Source organism: Furipterus horrens, unplaced genomic scaffold (genome assembly GCF_987537825.1).
Source record: "Furipterus horrens unplaced genomic scaffold, mFurHor1.1.pri manual_scaffold_11, whole genome shotgun sequence".
NCBI classification, from domain to species: Eukaryota; Metazoa; Chordata; class Mammalia; order Chiroptera; family Furipteridae; genus Furipterus; species Furipterus horrens.
The window spans coordinates 28770284-28784075 of NW_028327181.1; the positions used below are offsets into that span (position 1 = coordinate 28770284).

The 13792-nt window shown below is 50.8% G+C and overlaps 1 protein-coding gene across 1 annotated transcript in view; it reads right to left on the reverse strand.

The window, feature by feature from the left end:
- The window catches only part of NCAPD3 (non-SMC condensin II complex subunit D3), a 58458-nt gene that overhangs the window by 964 nt on the left and 43702 nt on the right, over positions 1–13792 (reverse strand). Inside the window, exons 25-34 of the mRNA XM_090290808.1 lie at positions 10721–10858; positions 10449–10582; positions 9845–10044; positions 6664–6774; positions 4663–4845; positions 3673–3839; positions 3333–3472; positions 2369–2446; positions 159–233; positions 19–79 (exon numbers count right to left, since the gene is read on the reverse strand). Of these exons, the coding sequence (XP_090146934.1) occupies positions 19–79; positions 159–233; positions 2369–2446; positions 3333–3472; positions 3673–3839; positions 4663–4845; positions 6664–6774; positions 9845–10044; positions 10449–10582; positions 10721–10858 (1287 nt within the window). The remainder of the gene's footprint in view (positions 1–18; positions 80–158; positions 234–2368; positions 2447–3332; positions 3473–3672; positions 3840–4662; positions 4846–6663; positions 6775–9844; positions 10045–10448; positions 10583–10720; positions 10859–13792) is intronic.

The window sequence follows — 13792 nt, forward strand, 5'->3', positions numbered from 1 at the left end:
GGGCTCCTGTGAACTTACGGTTTGTCAGGCAGTGATAAACATAAAATGTCATTTCCTTGAGTCTGGGCTTCAGTTTTCTCTGAAAGGGGGTCAAACACAACAAAGTCAGATTTCCCAGGACTCCAGTGCGGCGCAGGGCTGACAGGAAGGGCACTTGCCTTTGACTGGAAACGGAGTCCGAGGCGTGCCAATGTAGCTGACTCCGGCTTCAAACGTGACGTCTCCGATGGTCTCTGGGCAGAAGGGAGGCAGCAGGGTTAATGCAGGGCCAGTCAGAGACCAGCGTCAAATGAGCCCCTGGGGAGGCGAGTCACGAGTTTCCCGGGCGGTTTCGCTCGGTCTCTTACACAGTCTGTCAGGCCTCACTTGACCTGACCCTTTCGTAGGACGTGACAGCGCTGAGGAGGCCCCTTCCTGCCTTCCTTTCCCGGGCACTCCCTGCTTGAGACTGCTCCGGGGCGCCTGAGCTCCGTGGCGCCGTCTCTGGGTCCCACCCGTCCCACAGGCCAGGAACCCTGACACCTTGCCAGCCCCCACCCCGCCACCTGAGTCCTGCCACCCCTGTTGCACCGCCCTGGACACCCCGAGGACGCGAGGCTGCACCGAAGGGTCCCCCTGCTCCTGCAGTCGGTGCCTGTCCCAGCCGGAAGCTGCGCCGGGAGTGGTCGGCCACCTCTGCCCGCCTCTTGTCCCAGCGTCTTCTCCTTCCACAGCCCCCCCCCCCCCCATCACGGTGGTCACCTGCTTGTCGCCTCCCTCCCCTCCCCCCAGTTCACCCTGTGGAGCCAAGAGAGCGAATGTAGAGCAGACGTTGACTCTGACTCACGGTGTGAGTCCTGGCCCCGTGTCTTACTAGTTGTGGGACCCACTCTAAGGACCTCAAGTTTCTTTCTCTGAAATGGGACACAAATGTACTGACCTCAGGGGAGGTGCCAGGGTTAGATGAGATCATGTATGTTAAGTCCCTCACACAATGCTTGGTACAAGGTAAGTGCTCAAGATATGGTAGCAGCTATTGTACCTTAGGAGCTGTTACCCCCCATGTCACTTAGAGGTAAATTTGCTTCCAGATCTAGTAAGGTGACTGCCTGCTCAAGGTGTGCTCTGAGCTGGGCGCTCAGCCACTGCCGCCCCCGCCCCACCCCGTGCACGCACATGGCGCGGGTCAGGGCCTCCGAGTGCGTTGCTCTCTGAGCGGACCCGCAGCGGCCCACTGCGCCCACGGGCAGTTCTGCCTGCAGTGCGCTCCCTGAGCAGGTCCCACATGCCACGCCTGCTGGGACCCAGGCGCTGTGGCCTCGCCCTGGGACTTCCTCTCCGCTGTGCTCGGCCCCGTTTTGCATGAGCTGCCGCCACACTGGTCAGTGCTGAGCCTGTGCGGGTTGCTGGCTGCCCGGGCAGAGCCTGCTGTCCCTTCTGCGAGAACTCTTCTGGAGTGCGCTGCCTAGTTTGGATGTGTCCCCTCACACTGGACCCTCCCCATGAGCAGGACAAGATCTGTCCTGGCTACAGCTACGTTCTCAATGCATCTGTGCACCCGCAGCTCCGTGTGCCTGAGCTCTTGGGGTTCATTAACCCTTTGAGTGCTAACGTCGCTGTGAGCAATGATGACAAATTTTCCCAAAAGTGCCAGCGTCGCTCCCAGCAACTCTTTTTTTAATGGCTATAAATGTAAATAACAATGGAATAATTTGTATTTTACGTTTTCTCTTTTTTTGCACCTCAGATTATATACTGATATAATTTTTTCTCATCTTGATCCAAATTTCAATTACAAATGGCACTCAAAGGGTTAACAGACGGAGGCCGCGAACTGGATTCTAGGCACTGCCATTCAGATATATCTCCGTTCTGCTTACTCCTCTTTCCGCTCTCCTCCGCTACAAGTGAAATTCCCCTTTCTTTTCCTGTTTGGAAGCCTGTGAACATCCAGGCCCCAAGTCTCCGACCTTCACAAAAGCTCTGAGTCATTCCACTTTGTGCTTGTAGACCCTTAGCATCCAAGGCAGAAGTATCTTTGCTGCCCAAGTTACAGCAGGAAGAAGGACTCGCCAACCTCTCCCTCTACAGATTTTTTAAAAATCTAGCTCTGAAAATTATTCATTTCCATTTAGCAAAACCACTTTCCTCCTGCTGAGGAGCACTGGAGTGCCAGAATGTTGGGGCTAGGTGCCCTTTTCCTACTGGCTTTGTAGAGATGAAGCACCTCTTGACAGTCACCCCAGCTGTCAACAGAATTCATATTTATAAACTACAGCAGGAACACAACTGCGAGTTTTTACGTGACTGATTCTCCCCGGCACCTCTCACAGACACGGAGACGGCGGGGGAGTGGGGAGAAGCCCGCTCCCTCCCACGGACCACTTACTCTCGGGGGTGCTGATGGCACGTCTGGTCACAGGGTCGCCCCCTCCGCTGGACTCCTGCTCCAAGCTGTATGAACAGGCTGCAACCAAACAAGAGTGTGACCTGCTCAAAGCACCCAAAACAGTATCAAAGAGCAAAACAGTGTCTATAAGACGACAAACTGATATCCCATATAAAGTGTTCTTCTAAAGAGGTAATTCAGAAAGATACAAAAAATGGTAAAAATAAGAGGCAATGTCCATTCTCACTAGAATTCAAAGGCATGGAATTAAAACCATAACCATTTTTGTTCTGTAAAACTCAACAAAGAACAACAGAAACTTACAACCAGTGTTTCTAAGTAGAAAAGTGATGCTCTTGGGCCACTGGCAGGAGGACACATGGAGTCAATCTGAGAACATGTCTGGCCTCTGCGTGCGGGGAAGCAATCCTCACAGTCACACATGTACAAGGATATAGTATAAGGGTGTTCATTGTGACACTATTTCAAAAAATTGAAAAACACCTACAATCCCAATAGGGAGGTAATGTATGCGTGAAGGTGCCTCCACAGGACACAATGTGCCCAACTCCTGGGAGAAGAGTTTTGAAAGGAGTTCATGGAAAACTCTTCACTCTGTTATTAAATTAGAGTATGACAGGAAAGAGGTTATAGAACAGAATGCACACTAAGATCACGATTTTATAAATAAAACCAAGCACACGTGTGTGAAGAGTAGAAAGACTTGAAGAAAAAAATAACTACTGTGGGTGAGTTTTCTATTTCACAATCTTTTCCAAATCTTTAATCATAAATACGCATTGTTTTATTACCTATAATCCTAAGTCCCAAAGCTTTTTGTTTTAAAGATAGTAAAACAGAAACTATTTTAACAGGAATGAGGAGGCATGTTCTGGGTCTGAATCCAAGTTCACGGTGAGGGAGACGGAAACCCGAGGGCTGCAGGAGCCTCTGAGAGACCTACCGCGATGGCGTGTTCTGTCCAGGCTGTCGGAATTTAGCGTGAAAGGCAACACTCCTACGCTCCGACTCCCACGCCTGCTACTGGACTCCACAGCTTTCTTGACAGAATTCAGGATCGCAAGGGTGCTCAGAGACATGGACCTGTCGGGGAGAGCACACCACAGGCGTGCGGAAAGCAGGTCGGCCACGGCATGGAAGCCGCCGCACATTTCCCTTCCCGGGGACCCCAGCCACACTCATGTCCAACCTGAAAGGGAAGAGTGTGGCATGACGCACCAGTGCACACACGAGGGCCACACGCACAGCGGGAACGGCAAGCTAATTGACCGCGGGCTGCGTACCTGGCTTTGGGCACTAACCTCTTCACCTGCCCAGTCTCAGGTGAAAGAGGCGGCGGCGGGGCCTGGTCAGCACCCGACCTGTGTGCTGAAGGCTGGCTCGTACCATGGGGCGCGCAGACATTTTGTTGGCCATCAGGAGCTGGCATTATTTCTAAACTCGGAGCCGCCTGTCAGAGAAGATAAGGAGCATTTACCTTCTACCACTTCACATGCTACAAGCAAGTCCCTAAGTCACTTGTTCTACAGCACGTCTGCCCGGGGTTTAAGTAGAACTTCCTCTTCAGAAACTGCTGTTAGCAGACTGTCACACGCAGATGTCATGTCAGAGAAAAATAACATGCGCGTGGCTTCAACATTTTTAAAAAACATTAAAAAAAGTTTTTATTTACTTTTAGAGAGAAGGAAGAGAGGGAGAGAGGAAGAGAAACATCAGTGTGTGAGAGAAACATACATCGGTTGCCTCTCACTCGCCTCTAACTGGGCACTGGGCCCAAAACCCAGGCATGTGTCCTGACTGGGAATTGAACCTACGACCCTGTGGTTCTCAGGCTGGCCCTCAATCCACTGAGCCACAGCAGCCAGGGCATGGCTTCACCATTTTTAAGGCAGCAGATCTGTCTGGACTTCTCAGGGCAGTGAGTAGCAGCTCAGTAGAAACACCTGGCTACAGGATGTTCTCAAGAGACCAGGCCAGCAAAGCAAGCAGCCTCGGGAGATGGTTACCTGCAGCTCACTCTGACCAAGGGTCAGACACCCTGCTGCCAGCCTGCTTCCTGGGCATTCACACAGTCCCCAAACTCTTATCATAATGGCTTTGCAGACAAGCTCGAGCGACAGGGCCTTGAGGGAAGGGACGCCTCCATGACTCAGCTGCCTGCCCGTCTCACGGAACACACACAGCAGGGCACAGGCAGCGATCCTGAAGCCTAACTCAGACCGACCTCTGCTCACAGGCACAGCAGAGAGCAGACTGGGTGGCTGCGCATCTACCTGCACGCCTGGGGCCCTGGCAGCTCCTTCTGCCGCCCTGTTGGCATCTGCCTGTCTGGCCAGCTCCTGCTCCTGGGCCAGCTGCTCGTTGTACTTCTTCATATCGTACTCGAGCTCCGACGCCAGCTGCTTGTCGACGGCAAAGAAATTGTTGATTTCATCCCGGTAATCCTGCATCACCTCCTGAAACAGACACAGGCGTGTCGTTTGATGCCTTCTCAAATAAATAGATAAGCTCTCCAACACAGCTTGAGAAATAATAATTGGGAAAGTAAGACTTACTTTGCTGAGAGAGGACTTTCTATTCTATTACATCAACCAGCAACTTAATTAACACAATGGTGTTTTCCCAGGGAACCTCAGCCGCACTCGGCCACACACGCGAGTGAGCATGACGAGAGAGAATAACTACGAGTTCTGATCTCTTAGGGAGTTTATTGTCTATGGGCCAGTTAACAGGTAATTGCCCAGGTTCCGGACGGGAGAAAGGGCATGGACTCCCACAGTCTTAGCCTGAAGCAGAACTTGAACAGGGCCCAGAACTACCACCACAAGGGACCCCCTTTCTATTCCTGAAGGCTGGCAGGGGACGGTGGGGTATCTGGGCAGTCTGGCTTGGCTCTGGGTCACCACCCATTCCAAGGATCTTGTAGCATCAATGAGGCCAGCCCCTGAGGAATTCATGCAGAGGTAAGTGGGGAGGTGACACAAGACACTGTCCTGGCTGGGACAGGGCCTCTGGAGCAAGGCACGGGAAGCAGGGCACTCAGAAGCAGCTCCTCTGTTCTCCCCAGCGTCCCCAGAGGACCGCGGCTCTGCGACAGAAACGTCTGTCACCCTGTCAGGGTAAGAATGGGCCCAGGTCTTAACAGGGGCTGCTCGGGGCGAAGCCTCCTCGCTAAGAGAAAGAAACCATCTCACCTAACAGCATTAGAGGGAGAACAAGACACACTGTAGCTCCAACTGGTCCCCACAAAAGGGAGGAAACCAACCGTCCCAGCTGCCACCAAGAAGGGCCCCACAGCTCGAAGGAGAACTCCTGGAGCCGCTTCAGCAGAGGCTTCCGCATGAAGCCGTGCTCTGCCCCTCAAGCCTGGCCGCGCTCACAAACAGGAGGTGGCATTAGTGTCCTTAAGGGTTTAAGCACGCAGCCAATTTAGGGTCTGTGCTCTTGTGTTTTCCTTTCTGAGATTTAATACAGGGCAATAAAAATATAAGAATAACTAGAAATTCTAATTTTTTTCCAGACAATGAGCCCATCTTTTCCACATTAACTTCCTTAATATAAAGAGCTATTTAAAAAATTATATGCAATGTAATTTTGTTGTAGCTCTGTTTGAAAAAGATTTTTAGTGTTTTATTTTTTAGGAGGAAAATAGCATAGTGTAAACAGAATAAAGGGAAAAAAAGTGCTGCATTCATTTCTGATCGAAAGATTTTGCCCGAAAGCTCTGGGCACCCTTTATGTCAGCACTGAGAGCACACATTTCCGAGCTGCTTAGACTGAAGTTCTCCCGGCCGGCGCGGGCGGCCCGGCCTCTGGTGGGCATTCCCTGACGGGTGCTGCTGTCGGGCACTTCCATCCTGATTTGTAAAATCAGACACTGTGTTAAAGGTAAGTGTCCCCAAAGTAGACTCAAGGACCAAGGTTCACATTATCCCTCACCATAGTGAACTAAGATGACGACTTTGCCCTTGACCCCGGTTGAGAAAAATCTTCAAAACTGAAGCTAAATGGCTGATGAAGGTCACACGTGCTCAGCAGGGAGCCAGCTCTTCATGACTGCTCAAGAAAAGCAGCAGCTTCTGTGCAGCCTGTGGGTGACCTCTCTGCCTTCTCACCAGCAGTCAAAGCCTGTGCGGCTGGTCTAGGCCTAAAACCATGGGCCACTGGTTGGAGGCATGTTCGGGTCTAGCCGTGCACCACAGAACCAGCCCTCCTAACTGCCGGAGCAATGGCCTGGGCCGGGAGACACACCCACAAAGCACAGTGTCCTTTACCCTCAGGTAGTTCATGAGCTCCCTCAGGGCTGGGATCTTCTTCTTCTCCAGCGCCGTCTTCAGAGAGATGATAATCGGAATAATGTTTTCTATGAAATTCCTCTTCTGAACCTGCAGTCACACAAAGGCATGGGTCAGATGTATCAAGTCTGAGGACAAAGACTTTTCCTGGATCTAGTTCTTCTGTCTGGCAGATCTACTACACTACATAAATGTATTATTTATTTATTTTTAAATTTTTCAACAAGGCTACTTTATTTTATTTATCTGTTTTTAGAGAGAGGGGAAAGGAGAAAGAGGGAGAGAACATCACTGTGTGGTTGCCTCTCACGTGCCCCCAACTGGGGACCTGATGTGCAACCTAGTTATATGCCCTGACTGCGAATCGAACCAGTGACACTTGGCTCGCAGGCCGACGCTCAATCCACTGAGCCACAGCAGCCAGGTCATAAATTTATTTTTGATTTTTGATTATGATAACTGAACAGGACATCGCCTTGGTTCTGGATGCTTTAAAAGCATTAACTCAGAACATCAGGAAAGCTCTGTAAAGCAGGGCGCAAATAAATACTATTCTTATTTTCTAAACAAGAAAAAGGAATTAGAGATACATGGACTAACTTGACCAAAAGCTCCAGAACTCCCACAAGCCCATCACAGATCCTTGCTCCGCACTGAAACCCTCCATGTACACCCTCCCTTTGGAACAGAAATGAGGTCGGCTGTGGCTACCCAGAGACATTGTCTGTTCCTCTTGGTGAAATGGCAATGGAGGAAAACGGCTGAGCATGAAGGGAGTCAGTCCTGTGCCTCTCTCTGTGTGTAGCTTGGCATGTATTTAGGAAAGTGTACGTATTTACAGTCCATGACTTGACCAAGCCTTCATATTCTTTACCGTGAATACTCACTAACCACAAATGTTTTGCAGTAAATCTCTTAGAATTAAGAATAATTCATTATAGTAGCACACAGGTACAAGATTTATCATTCTGAATCTGAAAAACATTTTTCTTATTTAAAGTCAGGACTGCATGTTCCCTGCTGGTAAACCACTCATTTCTAAAAGGTCTTACCAGAAGTCCCGAGATAGGAGGGTAACAGCAGGGAAACAAACAACTTAATAAATACGAGTCTAAGCAGATGGTACACAAAGTGGCCAAAATGCATTCACTCAACAAACATTATCAAGCATCTTCTACGTACCAGACACAAACCTAACCTCTGGGACACAGGAAGGAATTCCTGCCTTCGAGTTACTTCCAGACCAGACTAGAAGTCTGTGTTTTGACGTGTGCCGGGCTGCGACAAATGGCAGGGTGCTACCTAACGCACGAAGAGGGAAGCCTAGGAAGGACGGGGTAAACAGGAGTATAAATCAGGGAAGGCTTCTTTGAAAGGATGGTCCTCAGGATACGTAGGAATTAGGCTGCGGAAAAGGGAGAACAGGTGGGCGCGGGCTCTGGAGACAGAGCAGTAGCTGCTGAGCACAGAGGCAGGACCAGGGGCCGGAAACGGAGAGCTCAGGGCAGGGGGCGGGGTGCGGGCGGCACCGCACACATTAGTGTTCTGCGCGCATCAAAGAATCAGAAGATGCGAGGAGGCCACCAACCTACCTACTGAAGATCTCATTAGGGAGGTATAACTTAAATGCAATAAATCTGCCCATGTGAAGTGAATCCTTCAATGACCTGACAGAAGTACAAGGGGGGCCAAAAAAGCGCTGGAATTTATTTATAAAAAATTGTGTATTTATTCTTACATATTTAAACTTCAGTCACCTTCAGAGTACTCTTCGCCTGATGCACTACAGCAGTCCCTTGCTATATCACGGTTCACTTATCGCGGCCTCACTGTATCGTGGGATTTTAAAAAATATTATATTTAATTATCGCAGATTTTTCGCTCTGTCACGGGATTTTGCGGTACTGTGTGTGTATGTTGTTAAAGTTACGTAGGTTTAAGAGTGTAGAATAAATGTAAGGTTCCTACTTCGCAGGGGTGTCTGGAACGTAATACCCATGACAAGTGAGAGAATACTGTACACCTATTGAGACATTTTCCCCCCAGCTCAAAACAGTTTCTGAACTCATCACTTTTGATGCTTTTTAGTGCTTCTGCCGATTTTTGTTTCACCTCTTTCACATTGGCAAAACATTTTCCTTTGAGGACATTTTTCACCCGGGGTAACAAAAAAATGTTGCTTAGGGGGAGATCAGGTGAGTAGGGAGGGTGGGGCATGGGGGTCACGCCGTTTTTGTTAAAAACTGCTGAACTCTACATGGGCTGAAAGAGTTTTCAAAAAAATTCACCGAAGTCAAACACAGCCTCTCACAACACGGCCAGCTGGTGCACTGACACAGATGGGTTCCTAGGACACTCACACAGCTGGGGACGCCTCTACTACAAGGGGCCTGCCCTCCAGAAGGGGCCTGTCCCCCCATACAGAGTGAGTAACCAACATCACAATCTAAATCATCACCCACAATCCATCACCCCAAAAGTTCTCTGTTCCCCCCTGCCTCTTGCCTCCTTTAAGCAGGAGGTAAAAATGACCAAGTCTGCACTGGAGAAAGATGACTTGGGCAGCAAGGTGGTGCACAGCCTGGAACAGGAAACTGGAGACAGACAGGGTGCTGAGGAGACTCCACGGATGGCACAGGCTCACAGATGCAGAACCAGGAAAATGTAACAGAGAGGTGGATGGGTAGGCTCACATGGACACATGGAACGGGATCGGTCTGCTTCTTTGGGTTCCAAGGTCATCAGGGCTCAGGTGGGACACAGGGACAGCAATCCCGCCCAGGTCTGACAGCCTGCGCCCCGTGAGCACCACGGCAGTCAGCTGCCCCCTAGAGGGATGCACATCCCTGTTTCCACACTCGCAGGCGTAAGGCGATGGGCCTGGCATGCCAGATTCCAGACTGGAGCAGCGCCAGGTCCCCTTCTCCACAACTGAAGACTGCGGGAAAGGGCGTGAGGAACAGGAGGAAGAGGGGACGAGGAGTTTGGTTTGGACAGGAAATCTGAGCTGCCCAGGCACGGCCAGCGGGCCAGCGGGCCAGGCTCATGCTCACGAGAGGCTGGGACTGGAAACACAGGCACCCGCTGGTGACCCAGGGCCACTGCTAGGAATGACGTTGGATCCCGGCATGTGAGCAGGCCACTGAGGGAACACACTCACCTGAGAGATGAGCTTTTTCTGAGCCTCCTCCATGACGACGTTTGCCAGGGCCATGTCGTCGTCCTCCGTTAGGAGGTCCTTATCTGGTTTGGACCTCATTGCCAAAAGTTTGATTTCCTTGGAGCTGAGGACGTCGAAGGTGTCTGAGAGGAGCTCACTGGCTTCCATGTCCAGGGGCAGGACGCCGTCGGCGAAGCACGCTGAGAGAGAGCAGAGACGGCTGCCGAGAGCCGGCCGGGCCGCAGCAGGGCTGCAAGGGCACAGGCGTGCCCACGAAGGGCACAGAGGGCTCCTCCCAAAGGACCAGGCCTGCTAGACCGCTAGTGACACGGCACCTCATTTTTAACCCTTTGCGTGCCATGCGTAATTCAAAATTTGTATCAACATGAGAAAAAAATTATATCAATATATAACCTGAGGTACAAAAAAAAAGAGAATAAAACGTAAAATACAAATTATTCCATTGTTATTTACATTTAGAGCCATTGAAAAAAGTTGCCGGGAGCGACGCTGGCACTTCTGGGAAAATTTGTCAGCATCACTCATAGCGATATTGGTACTCAAAGGGTTAAACAGACATTTGATCCAAACACAACATGCTTACCCAAAATACTAAGGCAGATTTTGGAAGTGATATTGAATCGCTGCTCATCTGTGAAGTGCTCTAGAAGAAACTTGTAGATTTTCATTCGCTTCTCCTTGTTTGTCTTTCCCTTCAGTGAAAACAGCCGCTTTTCTCTGTGGCAAAACAGGACAACTTTACCTCATCACGTGGGCAAAGGTGAACAGGACTTCAAGCACTTCCCAGCCGCCTACCGGTGCGCGTCACAAGCATCTCCCTAGGGCCACAGGCCAGCTCCCGGGAGCCCCACTGACCTCTCTGACTGGGGGAACTTGTTATACTTCTCGTGCTTCTCGTAGTTATTGAAGTGGAAAATACACTCAATGAAGTGCTGGAAGAACATGGCAGGATTCCTCTTCAGCAGCAGGTGAGCCAGGCAAAACTCCCCGAAACTGCAAAGGAAGGAGACCGTTGGCCATTTGGAGACCGGTGCGAACACTACACAAGAGCTCTGCAAACGAGAGGGGCTGTGAGTCAGGGGAGGGGTACCAACGCTGCCCCAGCAGATGGCTTCGTTCGCATCAAACGGTGTCTGTCCTTGCACAGCGGCTTCCCTTCTAAGTCACGTCAGCACACAGGCTGTCCGCAGCCGGGTTTCCTTCCCGAACTCTAACGCGGTGCCATTGCTCAGCAACACCCAACGGGGACACAACCACCCACCCCAGACTGCTTCTTAAAGCAGAGGCTGGGGTCCTTCAGGCCAATGCAAGGCGGACGGCCAGGTGAAAAGGACACCTGGGCTTCGCCCTGACCTGAAGTCTCTTGCCCACAATAATAAACAAAAACAAATTTTAGTAACTGGCACTTTTTCAGTAATTGTGATTAATTACAAGAGCTTCATAGTTTGGGTCAAAACAGCAAGTACCCACCAGACAGTGACCGACTCTCCCGGGCCCTCCTGCCTCCTGTGCCCAGACCCGCCAGAGGCGTCTAGCGCGTATGCACCAGGCTACGTGGGCCCCGACGCTACTAGCATCACCCCAACCTGAAGGGCAAATCGAATGGATTCCCAGCCCCAAGGGACATGAAGAAGGCCAGAATGCTCAACCTCAGGCTCCCTGACAGCTTCTGTCTCATCAGCGGTCGGTGAGGCAGCACCAGGGCCCGGGTGCCTGCTCAGGGTTCAGCCTAAGGGGACAGGGCTGGCTGGGACCCACTCACACTGTCCACACCAATGCTTTCCTTTCATTTCAGTTAAATGTAATTTCCACCTGCACAGGAGCACTGGTCAATTCACACCTGGGGAGGAGCAGGGACAAGGACAAGCCAAACAGTTCATCCCTGGCTTCTGAACACATTAGGCCCTGCAGGGACCTACAGGAGGTTTGCCTTCCTACAGCTTCTCCTCAGGCTCATTCACATCAGCATGCATGGCAATTAAAGGTTCAGAAATCATAATGTTGAAAGAAGCTTAGAAGAATATTCTGCTGTAGATCATGACCTTTGACTATTAACCTAGGAAATAAGGGAGTGGCCTGACATAAGTGTGAGAACAAAACAGATAAACCCCATGTAACCAAGGACATTCCTCAGGAGAAATTCGCTCAGAGCCAGGAGAGACACCTGTTTGATCTGAGCGTTGTCAGCTTACGCTACAGAAGCTGTGTTTCTTCGTAACCCAGCTTAGGGGCAGACACGGCCACAGCATCAAACGAGGTTCTTTTTAAACAAGGGTTACTTCGGTAAACCTCCTGTGACAAGAATGAAGAAAACCACTGACTAGACAGAAAACATCCCCCAAAGAAACGATAAGACTTGACCTTCTCTGGTCTTTCATCACAGCTAACCTACCGGAGCACAGCAGTTTCCCAGCTACCCGAGCTTCCTTCTCGTGTCTGATGTCAGGCATATGAAAAGCTAAAGCAGACAGAAGCCAACGGTTCTTCTGCAAGAGGGGCTGCTCTGGGCTTGAATTTGATGTCAAATGCTCACCTCCGTAGATTTTGGGTCAAGAACATACACAGGGAGAAGTAACTACTGAGAAAGATACTTCAGTCTACTCCCCAGTGAAGAACAGGCTTGCCAACTCCATAAACAAATTCAATGTAACATCAATTATGCAAAGAAAGCCATCCGCCCAAGGCCGAGGGCAGACTCCGGGCGTCTGCGCCAGGAGAAGCCAGAAGCCACGGCCCAGGAGGGTAACAGGCAGCACCGATCCGCTGCATCCTGTGTTGGGACTTCCCAGGCTGAGCGTCCCCTGGGACTGGGCTAAGGCTCACAGATCCTACCAGCTTAGTAGCAGGGAAGAGGAACTATTTCTTTGTCAGCTGAGAAGTTAAAAGTTAACGTTCTAAGTAACGCCTCCTGGAACCTTCCCTGAGAGCAACAGAAGGCAGCACTTTTCAGGTACCTGGAGTAGAAAACCTCACCAGTTCTACAGGAATCTTTCTAAGTTAAGAACTCACCACTCCTTATCCCTCAGGACAAGGAAGAGAAATCACACCTACTCACACCACCAATTAAGGGATACTGTCTAGTTTACACAGCATTAACTGCATTATGTGAACAATAAAAGGAAAACCAGGTAGGTCTGAATAATAATAATCTGTGGAAAGAAATGATTACTCTCTCACTAAGACTCTGAGTCCAGGTTTCAAACACGGGAAGAGCGGTCTGCTCACTTCCATTTTTAGGTTAGGGAGGAAACATGAAAACCAGACTTCCTGCAGAGGTCAGTGCTCCCAAGCCAAATGCTGCTCTGGAGCAGCTCTCTGCTTCAGGAAGGCGGCTGTTCATGGATGCAAAGTCCAAATCCGGTCAACCTCAGATGAGGACGGGGGGCTCAGACCCATTTACACCAGAATTCTATCTGAAACCGAGGCAGGTTATGTCCTGTGTCTGTTATCTCGGCTGCCACCCAAACCCAGGACCCCCTGACCTCTGCCCCGCCCTGTGCTCCTTCCTGCTGGCCTCGCCTGCCACATCCCTTTCCCCTGCTGGGACCTACCATGGTGGTCCAGGCTCCACGGTGGGTCAAGCGCTACCCTCTCTAGACTTCCTCTACCTAACATGAGCAGCTTTCCTCCAAGGACACCGTTTCCCTATGGCCCTCTCGGGGGGAGGCTGCCCCCGCTCAGATCCCACAGCCGGGGCATGAGGACCACATTTCCCCCGGGGACGTTTCCCATTTACCAAATGTTCACCGAGTGTCCACACCATGCCAAGCTCTTTCATGAGGCTGGGATACAAATTCTCTGCCCCCGCCCAGGAAGCGCATATGCTAGTGGACAGTCAGATGTCCACACAGTACAAGAGATGTCGCCGCAAGTGGGGAAGGGGAAGGAGGTTAGAACAACACGGCTTCCACACCTGGTTCAGATGGC